At 45.4% G+C, this 19,205-nt stretch overlaps 1 protein-coding gene across 1 annotated transcript in view; it reads right to left on the bottom strand.

Annotated features, from left to right (window-relative positions):
* AGAP1 (ArfGAP with GTPase domain, ankyrin repeat and PH domain 1) overlaps nt 1-13,219 on the bottom strand; it is a 254,411-nt gene extending 241,192 nt beyond the window's left edge. The window contains exon 1 of the mRNA XM_088523675.1: nt 11,974-13,219. Within this exon, the coding sequence (XP_088379801.1) occupies nt 11,974-13,201 (1,228 nt within the window). The 5' untranslated portion in view covers nt 13,202-13,219. The remainder of the gene's footprint in view (nt 1-11,973) is intronic.
* Between the last annotated feature and the right edge of the window lie 5,986 nt (nt 13,220-19,205).

Raw genomic sequence — 19,205 nt, 5'->3', positions numbered from 1 at the left:
GTGCAGGGAGATTCCAGGCTCTCTGGTGACCAGGCAGCCCTGGGACAGGCGAGGCACTCGGGGGCTTTGCTCTGCAAGCAGGCTGGCAAAGAGCCAGGGATGCAGGTATAGGGAAAAAGGAGGAAAGGAAAAGCCAGCAAAGGGAGGTAAAAAAAAAAAAAAAAAAAAAAAAAAAAAAAAAAAAAAACCACAAGTCCCCATGATCTGCATCAAGTACACACACTTCAGAAACCTTCAGAACACACTCATGGCATAATCCCCACAGAAGGGGGAGGATTCGAGGACAAACAATTGACCTTGAAGAAAACCAGAACCACAATTAAGTCTGCTTTAAGACCAGGATTATGCACATTTTTGTAAGCAAATAGTTTTTAAGAACTGTCTCCAACTTCCACTACCAAAACCAACCAAGCCCTGGGTATGAGTGGTGTGCAAACTTGAAAATGAACCAGACACCATCTTTTACCTACCTCACCCATACTAGATAATAGGAACTTAAGATTCATTACAGCCAAAGTCTCTAATCTGGGGTCCTAAAATTACAAGCTAGCATACACACTTAAAACACACTTGATTTCTGCTTCAGTTGGGGATGGAAAGGGTTTTGTTATCAGGCAATTCCTTACATACTTGGCGAGGGTAGGGGTTAAGACAAGCTGTGACATGAACATACCTCATCAGTATTTATGAGGTGTAAAGAGGAGCAGCCCCAACACCTTCTAACAAAAAGGCAGCATATGAGGATACTGCACAAAAATTTGCTGCACGTGGCCTACGCTTCTCCTTCTAGACATTGTTTGGTTACTCTGAGAACAGTTTCCTTCTGAGGCTTCTTTCCTACTTAGTCTGAGGGCCCACAAAGCAAAAAAACTTGGAAATCCCTGCAGTTCCTTAAATTGGAATGTTATATTATGCCCACAAACATTATACCAAACATATAACTGAACACAAGTAACAAGAATTTGGGGAATTTTGCTGGGAATGAGTTTCTGTAGCAAGCGTCTGGAAGAAGTAATGAAGAGCACTAAAAGACTTCTCAGAGTGAAAAATCACCAGTTTCGTTAACCTTTCGGACTTTCATGCTTAATCCAGAACTTTAAAAGGATAAAAAGGTCACTCCAAATCATGTCTTAATATATCACCACTCTTGGCATCAGCCATGCTCTGAAACATTTCAGTTGAATGAGTTATCAGAGCGCTGAGGGGCAACTTTTATTTTTATTTTTTAAGGACAGTCTATAGGCAGTGTTACGGAAAGTTTCCTTCTTTAAAAAATTATACATCATAGGTAAGGAAAATCGTGGCTACTCTGGCTCACCACTTTATGTGGAAAATCTGGAAAAAGTCACAAATGGTTTAGAGACCTGCTCATTTACCCAGGAGGACCTGGATCAGGAAGAATTTAAGTGCAAGAAGCCACTCTTGAGAAGATGACCAATCTTCAAAGATGCATCGTACCCAAGTGCCACACAGATGGACGCTTCAGTCCTCATGGTCCTTCAAGATAAGAGTTTATGCTGCTGCCAGCAAACTGCAGGGATGGGCAGGTTATTTGGGACTATTAACCGTCCTCACCACCTTTAAACCAACAACTTCATTACTTCTCTCAGAGCAGGGACTCTGTCCTAATCCAGTATCAGGATCCTTCGCACCAACTGTTTGAGCTAGAAAACGGCAGCAGAGTTGGGGCTCTCTCTGCAACCCTCACCGGCTGCTCCTGACCCCTTTGCACACAGGGCTCTCTCACAGCGGGAAATCCAAGCGCCATCTTCCCACTCCGGCCCACGGGAACCAAGTGCCTCCATGCCGGCTCCTCAAGGCACCTGCCTGCCTGGGCTCTTTGCTCTGTCACTGTAAAACTGATCCTCACCTCTAAGTAATCTAAGAGGGAGAGAAAATTCTGCACCAGGCAAGTGTTACAGTGTAACTTAGGTGTTTTTCTTCTGTGTTTGCTATCTTGGACAGAGCTGTGAGGGGAAGGCCACACAGCTGACCAGCCTCAGGACCCAAAACAGGATGTCTCTCGCCTGCCTCCCATTTCTGCAGCACAGATATATGAAATGACATTGCTTGCCAAACTACAAGCTATATAATCTTATTTCACCATGACACCACTGTAAATCATTTGGCTTTTACCTTAAAGGCACAAAAAAAAAAGGGGGGGGGGGGAAATGTTTAACTTGACATTATCACAAAATGCTTCAGTTTGGTTTAGGATCAGTGTTGCTTACTGGAGGAAAGCCCTCATTACAGCAAACTTGAGGGCTGCCATGTCCTGTGAGCAGCCTCTGGCACCCGAGGACTTCTACATCTCCTCCCTTCAGGTTCAAAATAGAGACACTTAAAATGGCTACAAGTTAACTAAATGCACAGGTTAATTCACTCACACAGAAACCAAAATACTTGGCATAAGGAGCTGCTCTTGCCGTAGATTTATGTCATTGTCTCTGCACTCCAATTCAGGAAAACGTGCCAGCACTCCCCTTGCAGATCTATGCATGCAGATAAAGATTCCCTGGAATGGCAATACCTTAAAAAAAGGTTTCACAAAGTTCATTACAAAGTGAAAGAATACACAGAACATGTATGATAAACACATCTGAAAAACAGGATCTAATCATTTAAGTATTAAAAGATACAGAATGGGGGAAACAAATCTGCTTTATAGAGTTTAAGTCACATTCGTGCTACAGGAGAGTAAAAAATTAACTTATTCTGTCAAGACCCTGGAAGCCTGGCAGATTTTTAAACTGAATGCCAAAATAAGTAGTAAGTTCTTAAATTTCACATTCTCTCCCAGACAGCATGATCTCTAGCAGATTCAAAACCTGAAGTTCACTTGTATTCAGGGCCTTCGTTCAGGGCAAGATTACAAGCTCAAAACCCACCATCTGCACTAAGCCCAGACTTTCAACTAATTGACAATATGCAGGTGTCTCTTCATCATAAAACACGCTTACATTTTAAGACTTTTCTTTTTTTTTTTTAAAGGAACTGTAGACATCCAGTGGCATTTACCTGCCACCTAACTCATTTTATGTCTTGAGCAGATCCACAGGCTAGTCAGGTTTAGCCACCCCAGAGCTGAGCTCAGAAGAAACAGGCAAGTTCCAAGGGTCAAGCTCTAAAGACAGAGTCAGTACTCTCCGTTATGAAAAACAGCAGATACACGGCCTTGCTTCCCTTCAATAACATAGACCACAGGGCCAGCACCTACAACTAACCACTTTTCTCCTAGGCCCAGGCTGCTGCTTTCTCAGCATTGCTCAAGCGCAGCCTATTTGCACAGTACTTAATCAATGGCTTCTGGAAGGTAGGTGTGAAAAGCCACTGCCACCTTCGACAGCTGCCTGTCCCACTCAACTCTGAGCAGAAACAGCAGTCCTAGCAACACCACTGTAAACATGGAATGGAAAAGGACATAAACTTCCCTAGGCTTTTGAACACAAAATGCCTTCCGCCCTTCTCGCCCTCCTCAAACCAGGTCATTTAACTTTATCACCTTTCTTTGACTGACACTCAGCAAACAGCCCTAACATACACAAACACACAGGGAAATTAAAACTTGTGCCCCATTAGCATTAACACTCACATGCCAGCAGCCTGGGCAATAGGGCACACTGAAAACACACCTTGGGAGTTACTTTGGGAGGAAAAGGGGACTAGTTTGGTGCAAAGCTCTCCAAGGCCCAGAAGGTGTTTCCCTGGGCTTGGGTGCAAGTGCATAAGCCCATGTCACCTCCTCAAGCGAAAATGGTGCTAAGACACCCTCCCTTGACCCCATCAGCGCCTACCTGGAGAAGGTGCCTTTTTCCCCTCCTTAAACAACCCTTGGGGCTTCACAAGTCAGGGATTATTGGCAACATGGTTACATATAGAAAGGATCACAAAAGAAAAAAAGAAGAAAAAAAAAGGAGAATTAAAAATTAAAGGAGAAAGAAGGAACTACAGTAAAGCACTTGAACAGATATGCCAGATGGCCAAAGAGGGGGATGAGAGGAAGTGAACGCTGAAGGGGATACCAGAGACAGGCAGTGAAGACCTACTGTACCACTGTGAGAAAGAGATGCCTTAACAAGGAAGCCAAAACGACTAGGTTTTACACTGGAAAGCTTTTTCACTTAACAGCATGGCTTTGTTCATTGCTTTTTCACTGACAATGACCTGACAGTGCAGAGGTTTTTCAACTCAAGTCACTGAGGCAGGAAAATGTTAGATAATGCCCCCTCCAACCCAACCTGGAGCATAAATCCCTGTGAGATGTGAAGGGACACACATCCAATTTTAACAGCTTTAATGATTAGAACTAACACGAGAGAGAGAAGTGAAACCTTGCATCTCCCACCACCACTGGATTTCTTTCCCAATTTTGAGATAGAGACAGAAAAGCTGTTGCCCTGCCAACATAAATATTGCTGCATCTCTCAGCAGAAGAGCTTCTGCACTAGGATGTTGCATAAGGAACGGTCAGGTCAGAGTTCCTCATTCCCAGGTCATCTCTTCCACTGGAAATGAGGTAAAAGACCTGGAAACAAGGTGTTTCCATCGGTGTGTCTCCCTGGTGCTCACCTCGAAGGTGGCTTTGGCCTTCAGGAGCCAAAGGCAGGGCAACGACACTGGAAGAACACTCCCTAGCAGCAATGTTAGGGGTGCTCATGAGGTCACCCTTTATTCGGCTCTAAAATAAATATCACTTAGGCATAAAACTGAGCAGTAACAGAATAATTTCACCCTGAGACCAAGATCAAACGTCGTGTTCCCAGGATCCGAGCAACTTAAGGACTCGCAGAAAGTACCAGCAAAACCGATTAAGGAGCGCGTGCAGCTCGGACACTGTTACAGATCCTGACAAACACAATCCCCAATACAACCGCACTAAGTGGTTTAGCAGGCACTTCCTAAACAGTTTTCCCACTCATGTCTAAATCATAGCATTGCCATTAGGCGGCTCCCAACATGGCCACAAGCAGGAAAAAAAAACAGCATTGCAGTGTTAAAAGTCCTTTTCTCAAAAAATTCAGGCAGAAATGTGCCTACATACACATGCCCTGAACCCAGTACAAGCACAACAGGATTTTTAGAAATCCATATGCTCTATCAAACTAGTCTGACAAGCCTATCAGCAAATACAATTATTACAATAAATTAGATGTCTTCACTTAAAGATCTAAGATCTAAAGTAACCTGGAATTGCCAGGAGCTGGCAGCAGTCAGTACATGACTATCTCCTCTTCAAATCTAACTTGCTAAATCTGGCACTTAAAACTTGCAACAAGGGAAGATCCGTGATTCAACTTGAGCTATAAAATGGACATTTAGTTCATCATCATTCAAAACTGACTGTATTTTGGATACTGTGAAGAAAATAATCCCCCTGCTAGCACTGGGAAAGGAGAAACTTGAAGAAAACTTTCAGATTATCTCTTCATAAGTAGCTCTAAGGCTGAAATGCACTTCAGTCCAGATGCTTAAAGGACACATTTATCAGTTCACTTGGAAAAGTCAAAGTGCTTTGATATAACAAGAACTGAAGTAGCTGAATTTTGACTTCAGTGGTTATTTAACAGCATTATTTAATGCCATCTTACTATGTCCAAGCTAGTGGCAAAGTTAAAAGATAAAGGCACATTATTTTACAAATAATGTCTCCAGTATTCGTTAGGAATAGCTTTATATATCAACCACAGGAAACATTTACAATGAGGAGCTATAGTAATGAAGTGCCTGACCTCAGAAAGAATAAAAGCTTAAGTCTAATACCACCTCTGACATGATGTCCAGATCTTATGGGAGGCCTTTAAAAAGATTTCCCTGCAAGGTCCTAATCTACTTACAGGAAGAGTCTCCATTATAACTTCAGACAAGTAACCTTTATATCTTTGTAGGACCTCAAAGAAATGAGTCCAACAAATACCATCCATGAGGATGAGCCCTACTCTGCACATCTTCCTTTAAATTATATTGGTCAAGACGTCTAAGACTATTAACTAAAGCAGAAGGCTGATGTGTGGCCCGTGAATCCTCAATCACTCCAAAATGCTGGCAGCTATTACAAAACCAGCAAATAGGCCTTCGCTACAAACAAAGGTTTGTCTCCTTTCTGGTTTAAGTGTAAAGCCCGCAATTTTCACCAGGACTTTCCTTTGCATTTCCATCTCTTGCTTGGATGAGTTTACATCAGTTGCAGGCCGTGTTTCACAGGTTAACACAGTTTGGCAGTGCTCCAAAAGCAGCTGTGTGCATCATGGAGAACCCGGGCTCTCACACTGCTCCATCAGCTAGCTCTCGTGCAAAGAAAACCTCATTAAATAAGGACAACAGTTAGGTTTTATTAACAGATTCTGAGCGCGGTAGCACAACTCTAGAAAGCTACCACACATTGCATGATTATTATCTTTATGGACTTGGTTGCTTATTTTGTTGTAAGAAAACATTTGGTACTATTTTGTCAATAAAGCAACAGCATTTGTCAAACGCTGCCATGATATACCAATCTGCTGCAGCCAAACTGTCAAATGCTCTATTTTAAAATGTCAGCAAGATAATAGCTTTATGTTGCATGCTTTTCATGAGCAGAAGAGATTACAGTTTCCCAAGTTCAATATACTGACGTTCCTTTTTCCTCGCACATGAAAAAGCCCATTCTGTTTTTCTTGGCAGAGACTGCCTTTCCCTGTGTGTTTACTGCAGTTGCCTAGGGGAAATCCTAACACCAATTATCAAAAGCAACACTATTACATTAATCGCCTGTATTAATGACTTTTTTAACCCTGTTTGGCTCCAAGTAAAACTGACTGTGCAGAGGCCTGCAGAGTGCAAAATGATTTGCACTCTCCCTTTTCCCAATACCTGTTAAGATTATAGGCACGCCACAGGAAGCAATATCCACCTGCTATTCAAAATATTTTGCTGTTTTATTTTACGAGTTATTTAACTGACAGTTGTACTTCAATAATCACTACTAATCAGAAGCTACTAGTGGGAAGAGTACGGTCAAAATAAGTTCTAATCCGCAGGACAGGCCTAAACTGTTCGTTCAGAAGATTCTTCAGTGCTGAACTTGGACACTACAGAGCTGAATGTAGCGCTCTGCTTATGAGCTTATGTTTTATGGAGCAAGCAGCATGCTCCTTGGAAACTGTATTTTCTCAAATTTCTCAAAGGTCCCACAGGTCCTGCAGAGGAAAGGGTTCACCGTCTGCTATGGGAGATTCCAGCTCCTACTTCTGTCCCATTCCCAAGCGCTCAGGGCTAAGCCAGCAAAGGTTAAGCTCTCCTTTACGGACAGCCCATATGAGTAACATAAACCCTTCCTTTAGTCTTAGACTAGATATTAAATCTAGACATAGCTGCTAACCTAGTGAGTCTAGAGTAACCATCACATCAAATCTCTTCCAGTTCAGGGCCAGTAGGCAGGAGAAAAGGAAGTATATCAGTTTTTAATGTTTTTGCCTTGTGCAAATTGTATTTTCATATACATAAGGTTCATTCAAACAGAATGTGTTTACTTGCTACGGTAACCAAGCAAATGGAGTAGATTTTGGGGAAAAATGCTAGGTTTATTACAGTGCTTACTTTGGGGATGAACAGAGATGCACATCTGTGCAATATGTACACAGAAATATTTGCTGTCCTACCCCAATCAAGGCTCTGCACACAAGGTTACCTACCATCATCACTACACATTAAAACTGTCAACCTATTATAGAGAAACATTAAAAATCTCCATTTCGTTCAAATTTTAATGGATAAACCAAGGCCACTATTTGCTAGCAGCTGGCATACATTTCAATATTGTGCAAACATTAATCCATCTCATTCCCTAATTCGGCCAGTGACCTTAATACCAGTTCAGTTCTTAATCATCTGGCAGTGCAGCTGGCATTCATTTGGCCTGACAGAGGACCTCCCCAATAAATAAAAGAAATAAACCCTCTTATCCCACTCTTGACAATGCTTAAGATGATTACAATCCCTTTAGCTGCTAGATTTTCTTTTCATAATAATGTCTGGACTATATTCGCTCACAGTAAGCAGAACAGCTAGATAAATCCTAGGGGAGTCCATTAAAAGAGAGGACCATCCAAACAATCTCGAAAATTAACGTGCTTGTATCAGAACACCACCAAAACCATGAACTCCAATGGGGGCAGAGCACCATATTCCAATCAAGGGCCCAAAAGCCTGCACACCCCTAAGAGCACCCCTAAGTCGGAAGAGTGAAACTACCACCAGTGCAGGACAGCAGCAACTGCATCAGGTGAGCAAGGAAGAGATGACACAGAGCTGCATTAAAAAGGGGCAAATTCCAGGCAACCTTTTCAAGTAAAGCTGTACACAAAAAGACTGAGATCTTCCAACATATTTTTTTCTCCAGTTTTCTTCCATCTAATTTCTACGACTAGAAACTCCCAAGAACTGGAGCTTAAAGCTAACCCCCCTCAGGTCAGTACTGGTGGATGGGGAATCAGCAGCACCGTTTCATATAACTTAGTTCTCGCTGCTTCTTGCTGCTCTACCATTTTGAGTCAGGACTCTGCTTAACGCATCTAAAGGGAGAGATTGAAATGAAGCTATCTGCAAGCAAAAGAAACAGATTAAAACGACAGGAAAAGCAACAGCTACTTTAATACCCCACTGGCCCAGAATGATCTTCCTCCTTCTGGAGAGCAGTAATTTTAGACAATGGAAAAGAACAAGGAAATAAGACTTCAAGGGGAAAAGAAGTTAAGATAAAGAACGTTTCCCTCGATGAGTTCTCCTAAATAGTTTCAAGTCAGAAATAGCCTTCCTTGCTTCCTCAGCTTGAGGAGGTTCATTTAAGTTGGGAGGAAAGAGAAGAACACTGCAGAATTTTCCTTATTTCAAATAAAAAAATCTGCAAGCTGAATATCATGACACAAGGCTACTAAAATTAACATCAAGCAAACCAGATAAATCGTTGCTTGATATCTAAACAGAAAAACACCCAATTTTTGAAAGATTAGCACTAGTATAAAACTAGTTGACTATATAATGGTTATTTCAAAGCAGATGTAAGCAGAGGTCCAACTGAGTAAGCCCTACATCTCTATTATCACCTCTTCACTGCAACTTCTAACACAAGGTTTCTAAAGACAGATTTAGACAAAAAGCTGCATTAACTGTTTCTCTGTCGTGGTTCAAAGATCTTTATGTGGGCTACGGAAACCAGGCTAGCCAAAATCTAGCAAAAAAACAGGCTTACTGACATCATGGTCTCAAAGTCCTTCCATTAACATGTTGCAGTGCTTGCAAAAACGGAGTCTGGACGATACCCACTGGTTCACTTTCTCCTTCATCCCCCCAGTTCACCTGGCAGATCACCGTTTTCTCCCCATCTGTACTTTCAGCTTTTTAACGTTCAGTTTTAGGAAAAAATCAGGTTTTCCACTTAGAGGGCCTGGACTGTAGTTGATGTTAGCTGGGTCTTGGGAAGCAGACAGAAAAAAAAACATCCTGTCACCTAACTCAACAATTCCTAAAGCAGGGAAAGCATACAGGGCTCAAAGGCAACTCACCATCAGTGCAAAGGAAAATTCCTCCTCAGCAAAACAAAAACAAATTTTTACCCACTTCATAGTCTAGGTAAAGCTTCACAATTAAAAATAGGTACATTCAGGTACACAGGTACACAATAGGTATACAGAGTATTTATTATTCTTTTGCTTTAAAACTTTTGCCTGTGCTATTGTGTTTTACCTGACTATGATAATGATGAACAAATTTTCAAAACCTATCATTCAAGCTAATTATTTAATATGGACTAAGCAATTATTTCAAGTTGATAATGGCTGCCAATACAAGTTTAAACAGTTGGCTTTCTATACAGACCTTGGCCAGTCCTCCTATAGAAGGCAGAAAATCCAGTAAATCAAGCATGGTACAAAGCATATAGAATATTCACGTTACATGGGAGGAAATTTTTTTTTTTTAAATAACCAGTTACACAGGGAAAAAAATAAAATAAAAAAACATTAAAATAAAGATCCCTCCTCTGCATCTCCATCATTCACCCATTACCCTACAGTGCAGTCCCAAGACTGCCAACAGCAGCACCCGTTTCACACCCACTGAAAAGGGAACAATTGCCTTCACAGAAGTCTTGAAGGAAAGCAACTCATTTTAATCTTAACATACTAGATTACTGGGCTCACTAAATGTAACGTCTTATGCATCCTCTTTCTTCTTAGGAAATAACAGGACAACTTATGAACAAATTAACTTAAAACTTGGGCTTTCCAGAAAGACACTGAGCATCAGCCTGAACAGCGCCTAAAGGCTCTGCACAGAGTTTTCACCTTGGACAAAATAACTTCTCCTGACAGCAAAAGCCTCAACAGCACTTTTCTGGGGTGGAGGGGGGGAAAGGGAGACAGTAACATAGGACGCTGACATTAGGCCTCGTAAGCTGTAACTAAAGCCTGCAGCCCAATTTCCAACATGTGCATCTTCATGTCCAGAACAGTTTTCTAAGCCCAGGAAAACAGGACCCACGGTTCACAGACTTATTTAATACTGGCATATAGAGAAACCTCAGTGGCACATCTTAACACTGCACATCTTGGTTACTGATTAACTGAAGTCTTAAACCTATCCCAAGGTGAAAAGACTCTTCTCCACCATGCCCTAGTGAAGTGGAGTAAGAGCATAAGCACGCTGGCAAAGGCCGGCCATAAACAGGAGCATGAAGCAACTCAGCTGTGGTTACCTCAAACCTTAACCAAGGTCAGACCACAGCTTCCAGCAAGATTACTGCAAACCCACAGAAATGCCTCAATCGCAATCAAGTATCATTCCCTTTGGTTACTTGGTTCAAATTTGTTCTCATTTTGCTCCTTATGCCTCAAACACTGCATGGCCTCCCTTTCTGGCAGCACCTCTGGATTGCTGCATGTGCCATAGGCTAGTAGCACTGACAAGTATTATCTCCTGCTGAACTCCCCTATGATAAAAGCTGCCCTGATTTCTGCAAAATCCTGTGTTGTTTATTTCTTTCTAACCAAGATTATTGTTTTTTTCTTGGAGATGCAGCAGCTTACAGATCTTTTGATATGCATTTGCTGCTTCCAGGCCAGTACAATCACTAGCTAGATATTTCACCTCAGATACCTAAGCAGCACTAAAAAGGCATTGCTAGAAAGAAAGCACCCTATAGAGTGAAGTTCCATAACCAGCATTTCCAGTTTAACACGTCTCAGTCAAGCATCCCATGATCCTCACAGATCTTTAGTTTCTCCAAGCCAAAAGATCCACAAATCCCAGAATTCCCCACCCAATTTCCCTCTAGCATTGACAATACTTGGCTAATCCAAGACCTGGTTTATACATAACCATGTAAAATAATTCTGACCATCCCTTGAGTTTGTGCTGTTCTGTTTTCAAAGAATAAAGTACTTCTGTAACCAAGATGACAAAAGAAGTATATGAGTTTTAATGCCTTTATAGCTATATTCACCCAGCGCAACCCTAGCAGAGAGATTTCTGGCCACTGCAACCCCTCTTGAAAAAGCCTTTTCAGAAGGAGACAACCCAAGTGCTACAAAGTGCTCGGCCACCCACTGACCTATATGTATATACACATATATACACACACAGAGAGCAGCACAGCAGCAGGGCTTCCACCGCGTAACTGAGCAAGCTACGCTCAGGCACCATAGCGGCCACAACGAAGCTCCCCGGGTGCTTTTGATCCCCAAGGCACGTGGCCCAAGCAGCCTCCACCATAACCACCAGACTACGCACCCGAGAAGAAAGCACCACCAAGTATTTCTATACACAAATAGCCCCTGCTGTATAAAACAAGTCAGGCAGATGATGTGCGCAGTGCAGCATCGCCCTCTCCTCCATCAGAAAGGGGCTTTAGCCCCCTGGTCCCTCAGCCATGAATCAAAGCCTCACAGGTTGCTCCCTGCTCCGTCAACCCCCCCAGATCACAAGAAACAAGAAGGGCACCTTTGTGAGGGGATCCGTTGATGCTCTCGGAGCTGGACTGCACATCCACCGTGGCTCTCCTGAGGCTGCTAAAATAAGCCCTGGACCTGGAGAAGCTGCTCCGCGGCGAGCGACCGTGGGGGCTGCCAAAGGGGGTGGAGGTGCCATCCTTGCGGGCGAAGATGCCGCTGAAGAAGCGCAGCAGCCGGTGCTCATGGGTGGTGCCGCTGCCGGTGCCCTCGCGCCCCAGGCGCTCCGAGAGCCGCTGCAGGTCGCTGTTATCCAGGGTCCGGTTCTTGCTCTTGCTCCGCTCCCAGCGCTCCAGCTCCGAGAGCGGATCCGTCTTGCTCAGCACCTCGCCCACGTCCAGCGTGTTGCGCTTCTCGGGGGCCGCGGCAGCGGGTGGCTCGGGCGAGGCGGCGGGGGGCGAGCTGGGCACGCCGGGCGCCTGGCAGGGCGCAGGGCCGGCCGGCGCGGGCAGGCAGCCCGAGCTGCTGTGCCGCCGCACTCGCGTGAGCGCCCTGATGCGCAGCAGCTCCCCGCCGCTCCAGTGGCGGAAGCTGAAGCTCCGCCGCAGCAGGCCTGGCTGCCGCCAGGGGCTTTGCCCCTGCTCCCCTGAGCGTCCTGTGGGCGAGCGGCCGGCCCCCAGCCCTGCATCACCCCCAGGGGAGGCAGCCGCGGGCTCTGCTACTGCTCGTGCTTCATCCTGGCTACAGGTGTCCGCCACCGGCAGGGGCTCCCCGGTGCCTGGGCACGACGGGCTCCGGTGAGGGGCCAGCACAGCAGCAGGAGCGGCTTCCTCGGGTGACGGGCTACTTGTCAGCCCCTCGGTGGCGGCGCCTGGCTCCCGCGGCCACCTGAAGGTCAGCTCGGCGGGGAAGGGCTGCGCCGCTCTCCGCGGCACCTTGAGGCGGCCCAGCTCCAGCTGCCCGGTGCTGAGGGTCCTGAAGTTGCGGAAGCCGCAGGGGCTCGGGACTCTGTCCTGCTCCTCACTCTCCTCCTCACCCTCCTCCTCCTCCAGCAGCAGCAGCCCAGCCCTGGTGAGGCTGGAGGAGCCGAGCGCTTGGCTCCCTCCGTGGCGCCTGTGCTGGGGCCGCTCCGGGCTGGCATGGCTTCCCTCTGGCCCCAGGAGCTCCTTCTTCACCATGGTCACGGAGATGCGGTAGACGGTTTTCCTCTGGGGGGTGCCCCGCTGCATCCTCTCCGGAGAGGCGGCAGCCGGTGGCTCGCTGCTGTCCAGAAGGTACATGTCTGCCTCCCCTCGCCTCCCTTCACGCGGTCGCCTTCAGCCCACGCATGGTACCTCGCCTGCTGCTGGCGATGGAGGTGGGGAAAACGTGCACTCCTGGGGCTGCAGAGCGAAATGCAAGACCACAAGCCACCGCAATACCGAGAAAAAAAAAAAATCCTGTGTCACACCCCTCTCGGGTCCCCCTTGCAAAGCAAAGTCACTGTGCTGCGCACCGGGATTGCGGAAAGGTTTGGTGGTCCCAGCTCAGCAGCAGCAGCTCCACTCCAGCATCTGTCTGTATGGATGTGCAGCGTCCATGCAAGTAATAACCGGTCCTCTTGGCCCCTTCCAAAAACACATCCAGGGGCAATTTAGATCCATTCCGTAACGGCATGCATCTTCTCGCAGATCCCGAAATGCACTGCTCAGGAGCAGGCAGGTCCAGCATTCAAGGGATTAGAGCAGCAGCAGTCAGTGCATTGTTTACAGCAGGCTGCAGCTCGCCTATTTTGCGTCCTTCTCCGCAGAGCGCATCCGACTAATGCTCGTCCCCACAACAAGGCCGGGCGCCTGCGGCTCGGCGCGGGGCTGCGCCGCGGGGCTGGTGCGGGCGGCGCGGCCGGAGCAGCGCCGCGTCCCCCGGCATCAGGAAGCGGCCGATGCGCCGGGAGCAGCCGCGCGCGGCCGCGGGCAGCCGGAGCGCCCCAAGAGCCGGCCTGGATCCCGCCCGGCCCGGAACGGCGCGCGGCGCGCGGCCACGGCCCCGAGCCGCTCGCACCGGGGGGAAGGTGTCTGTCACCGAGCCAATGAGGTGCGGGTACCCGGGCTATCTTCCGGAAATACGCAGCACAGGCAAGCTGAAGATTTCGCACTCCAAAATCCAAAAATTTATCCAAGCCAAAACAAGGGGAAGACAATATGAAGCCCCAAAATTCTGACCAGGAGACATGGACTTTAGCAGACAGCCACCCATCACAGGTTGATGGCTCAGGGATGGATCAGGGTAGCACTGCCTTTTTGACACTGAACACTCAAATCACCCCAAATCCATCTTTTCTTCATCTGTGGTAACCACTGTTACAGTGAATAAACATGTTAAGATGTGTTAAGCATGACGCCTTGCATGAAACGATGTTGCTGTGTGGTTAGTCATGCAAAACTGTGACCTACCACATCCTTCACAGTCCTTGCTTCCAGACCCTGGCTCTTCTAAAAAGCTGGAATAGAAAAAGGACCATGCGCTCTCTTCACATTCACCTCGCCAGTTCTCCAGCAGTCCAGATCAGTGTTAATGAGGCCACTACCTACTGGCTACACTAACTACACCCCAGACCAGCACCCCAATTCCAGTCCAAAACACCCCTATGGTGAGCTGGACAAGCCCTCAGGACTACTTCCAGGTTTAGAGATCATGTTCTCACACCATCTGCAGCAGCTCCCTGACTACGCCAGGCCCTACACTACCTTACTATGGATCCGTCACCAGTTGAAACACTATGAACTACTGCTCTAACTCATCCTCTCCAAGTACAACACGTTGTTTCTAGTTCCTCCTGAATAATTAGCATTTGTCATTGCTCTGAGGTTCATATCACAGAACTGATTTGTGCATATACCCTAAGTAGACATCTGACCACAACCTGCTGCAAGACTAGCCCTAGAAAAAGGGTCAGAGTCTGATCACAACTCAAGCTTGACCATCTTGAAAATGGTATTTTCAGTTTCTAAGTGCACTATTACTACTAAACATCTACACTTACAATAAATTCTCCCTTTTTCAGACAGCCCATGGGCCATCTCTAATATGTAGTTCTAAATACACTGGGGGGGCAGGAGCACAATGAGAAAAAATGAGTTTGTAAGTCAGAAATACAAAAACTGCATATTAAAAAAAAGATATGCTCCAAGAAATGTATGAGTATTGAAGCCTATCAGTAAATACTTAGAAACACCACACTTCAGATACTAAAAAGCAATGTAGTGAAACGGCACTCATGGCTCCCAAAAGCCATTCCCAATCCCGCCAAGGCGATCCAGGCCGTGTTTGCCAGCAGCCACCTCCAGGAAAGCAGCTTCTTGCTAGGAGTGGAATAATCCATTTTTCATCTGCCTCGGCTGACAGGAGCCCTCGGAGGCAGCGCGTTTCGGGCGCGCACAAACCGCGCGCACATTCCTGCGCTTCCCGCCGCCTCCTGGCCCTGCCCGCCCGGCCGGGGCGGCGGGCGCTGCTCCCTGCGGGCGCCTCCCGCTCCGCACCGTGGTACGAGCTAACACACCGAGTGGGACATGTGAATGGCTCCTGCCTGCATAAACATTTACTTACACAGCTACATTTGCCAGCAGGTTGGGATTTTTTTCCTTTCGTTTTAGCACCTCCCCTGCTTCTCCAAGAGGCCATGCTTTGGTTGGCAAACTATCGTCTCATTGATTGTGGCAATATTTGTATTAGTCATCAGCTCAAGGTACTGTAACAGCTCCTCCACGCAGAGTAAATCATATTCCAAGAGATTGCTAAGCTATACGAGCTGACTGCTCTCCATAAATTATTCACTACGCAGCAACCAAAGGCTTCTTTCTGCCCAACCAACTTCGGTGGCATTCAAGAGTGTCATCTGCATATCCTACCACTTCTCTAAAAACACAGGAATTACTACCCTCTTGCAGAAACATGTCATTCCCACAACACCTCCTAGCAGCGGGGTATTTTACAGAATATGGGTTTTACATGGAAGGTTTTTGTAAGCTCTTAACTTATCACAGGGTTGGCACATATTCTGCCATAACCCCCAAAGTCTATGAGAAATGTTCATTTAAGGTATTGGACCCCTGCGTGCAGCATTCGTGTCACAGCATGACCATGGCTACAGGACCCCCCGCAGAGGTCCCACGGAGCAAGCTGAGGTCCAAGTCGCGTTGCCTCCTGCCCTACTACTGCTCCTGCCACGTGATAAGCCCAGATCCGGTCCCGAACTAGGGCAAGTCCCAGAGGCCCCGTGACCCAAGCGCCACAAGTGACTGCGGCCAACCCAAACAGCTTGCTTGGCCTGCAGCCTACTCCTGCCGTCCGCGAGGGCCCACAGCTGCCAGCTCCCACTTGCCTGTTTGTTCCTGCAGGCAACTGGAAGCAGAAGAACCTCTGCCCAGGTATTCACATCAAAAAACCCAGCATTTTCAAGTTCCCATTCAATTTACTCACAAAATAGTCATATTTGTCCCTTTCCTTCCTACTGCCATGGTCAAGCATAGCCGCAAATACTTGACAAGAGCCTACTAGCTGTTTAAATACAGAGGATACGGTCTTTTGATGTTTCACATAGGAAGCTGGCTAATTCTGCAACAGTGGTAGCAAGCTATAGAAAAATCTAAGTCAATGACTTCAATGAAATACTTACAGCATGCTCCACACAACAGAAATGTTCTACTGCAATTTAGAGCCTCCCAATTCACAGCACTATAAACCAATAACTCATTTTAATCCACACTTTGTATTTGAGATTGGTGTCTCAAATATGTTTTTTAAATTTGCTTCAAACAATCTTTGTGCTGACTTGCATCTTACCAGACTGCCATTCTTTCAAACTGGAATGGAGCAAGGCCAGCTGTATCTGTAGTGAGACACTGGTCACCAGCAAAAAGAAGAAAATCCACAAAAGAAAGCGTCTACATTACAGGTGAACAGTAAAAGTGTATGGAAGTAGCACGTATTGTTAGTGCACACACTTTGCCTATTCTGAAGGATATTCTTAAGCTCAGTTTCACATCATGGCCAACTTGGAGTGACAAGCAACAGCACTGACTGCTGAACAGGAAAGACAGCAACGACAGCAACAGAGGACCAAATCGGCTGCAGAGGGGTCATTACTGCCAAGCAGCTGTCAGGCAAGTTGACTTGCAAGCAACTGATGCTACTGATGTCAGTTTTATGAACAAAAAAGAACAAGTAGATCATGAAAGGTGGTATGAAACAGGCTGTGCACTGACTCTTCCCAAGCAATTTTTGTAAAAGGAGAGTCTTGAAATTAATCATAATTCTTTTTTGTTAATTCTTCACAAGGATTTCTTAAGCCCACCAGCAGATTCCCCCACCATCACTGTTCAGACACACAAGCCCAGACAAGGAAAAGACATTTGTATGAGCATAATATATACACACACATATATGTAGCATCTGATCATTAGAATTTCAGTTCTGTAACACATCTAATAGGTTAGTATGTTCTACTGAAAGGGAGCACAACTCTTGCAATGCAGCTTGTTCATATGCCTATGCTTTGCTTTTTATTGGACAGTTTCACAACTTCTACTCATCTAAATCTTCCCTGCTCTTACTTTTTATTTTTAATAATCCTAGACCTAATTTTAGGGGTTCACAAACTGCAGGTTAAAAGTCTAGATGACACTATAATTTCAAGCTGTTGTCTCTTAACTTTTTTTTTTTTTATGGAACAGAAAATTAGGTCAGCTGAACAATGCTTGCAATAATTCAGATTTGATTTCACTTTTCTCGTCCAGATACAGACTGTTTTCTGTCCACTGTTTGTCATTACATATCAGTGTTCAATGAAGAAATCTGAGAAGGCATCTGGATGAGAACAACATTGTGCTGGAGGGTACTAGCAACGCATAGACCAAACTCGGGGCCTCTCTCAAGCCACAGGGTCTACATTAAGGCACTGATCTGTGTTCTTCTGTCACTATGCACTCGTCCATTAAAATAGGCCTGAATTCACTGTAGGCAATTCTTCACTAGGATGAAGAACAGCAGCATCTCTCAACAATACAAAGAAGAGGAGCTACCAGGAAGAAGTCATTTGCTATCCGTAATTATCTTATTGTTGGCACAGCAAAATTACCTTCCTGTCATTAAAACACTGGCTGCTAAGAGGGAAAGAGGAAAAGGGTGATGGAACATGCTGGAAAAAAATACAGCTCTACCATTAGAGCTCCCCATTCTCGCCAGAAGGGGAAGGGAAAGTTGTATGTCTATTTAAAGGGGAAGAAAAAAGAAAAACACAACACCAAGGCAGCAACAGAGCCATTCAAAGCTGAAAAAGTTCACCATAAATTTGCCTCCATCCATGGCACACATTACAAGGCAGGTCACAGGATACCTAACTTGAGCTTCACCCTGTTAAGGAAAAATGCTTCAAGAAAAAACACTGACATGTGGCAAGATCACGGAAGCTCACACGCCATGTAGGAAGCACACAATTGGGAAAGCTACAGCTGGTTTTGAGCAAAGGTCTTGGCACCTATACAGAAAACAACAGTGGCTTCTTATGAAAACTCTGAATACTATCAAACTTTAAGTGCCACCACCAACTTAGCAGTATGATGGGCCCAATTAAGAGTTTATAGTACTTTTAATTCTGAAGTGTATATTTTAGCATTTCCTCTTAAAATCATACCTACTTATGCATTTAATAGCCTAAAAGATGCATTTAGTAGACCATACTGCTCCATAACATGAGTATAATGAATAAAGCTTGATTTGTATCCATTCATTAATGGTGAGTGACATGGGAAAATGATTGAGAGTTAAAGCATCTTTTACCATCATACAGGCTAAAGACACCATTAAAAATAAACCTTATCCAACTGGTCCACTTAAATTCCAATCTAAATCTAAGTCTAATGCCTGACTGCATCATTTTATTAGTGATATTTAAAAGAAACAAAAGGGGAAAAGCAGAGAAGCCTTCAGTTTTTTTTGCACAACTAACACTATCCTCTCAATTTCTGTCAGGCTGCTGGAGTCACTACAAATTATGTATTTTGCCTAATCATGTGCCTCTCTCAGCCTGAAGCAAAAAAACCTGCCTGCAGCTGGACCTCCACTGACTTGAAAAGGAGAGCTCCAAGTCATCTTCTCACTAAAAGGACATTGAGAGGACCATCTTCCCAAGCTCACTAATGGGCGTTTTCAGCAAAGGGCCACTTCTTATGACAGAAGCTGCAACCTCCTACTGCTGTAAAACCACCAAAGCAGTAGAGCGGACCATTAAAATGGAGCATAAGAGCC

The sequence above is a fragment of the Tinamus guttatus genome, unplaced genomic scaffold (genome assembly GCF_059628265.1).
Source record: "Tinamus guttatus ecotype Peru unplaced genomic scaffold, ASM5962826v1 Tinamus_guttatus_pri_ptg000197l, whole genome shotgun sequence".
Taxonomy (NCBI): domain Eukaryota; kingdom Metazoa; phylum Chordata; class Aves; order Tinamiformes; family Tinamidae; genus Tinamus; species Tinamus guttatus.
Note: the sequence above shows the minus strand (reverse complement) of the source record. Positions and strands in the feature narration are given on the sequence as shown.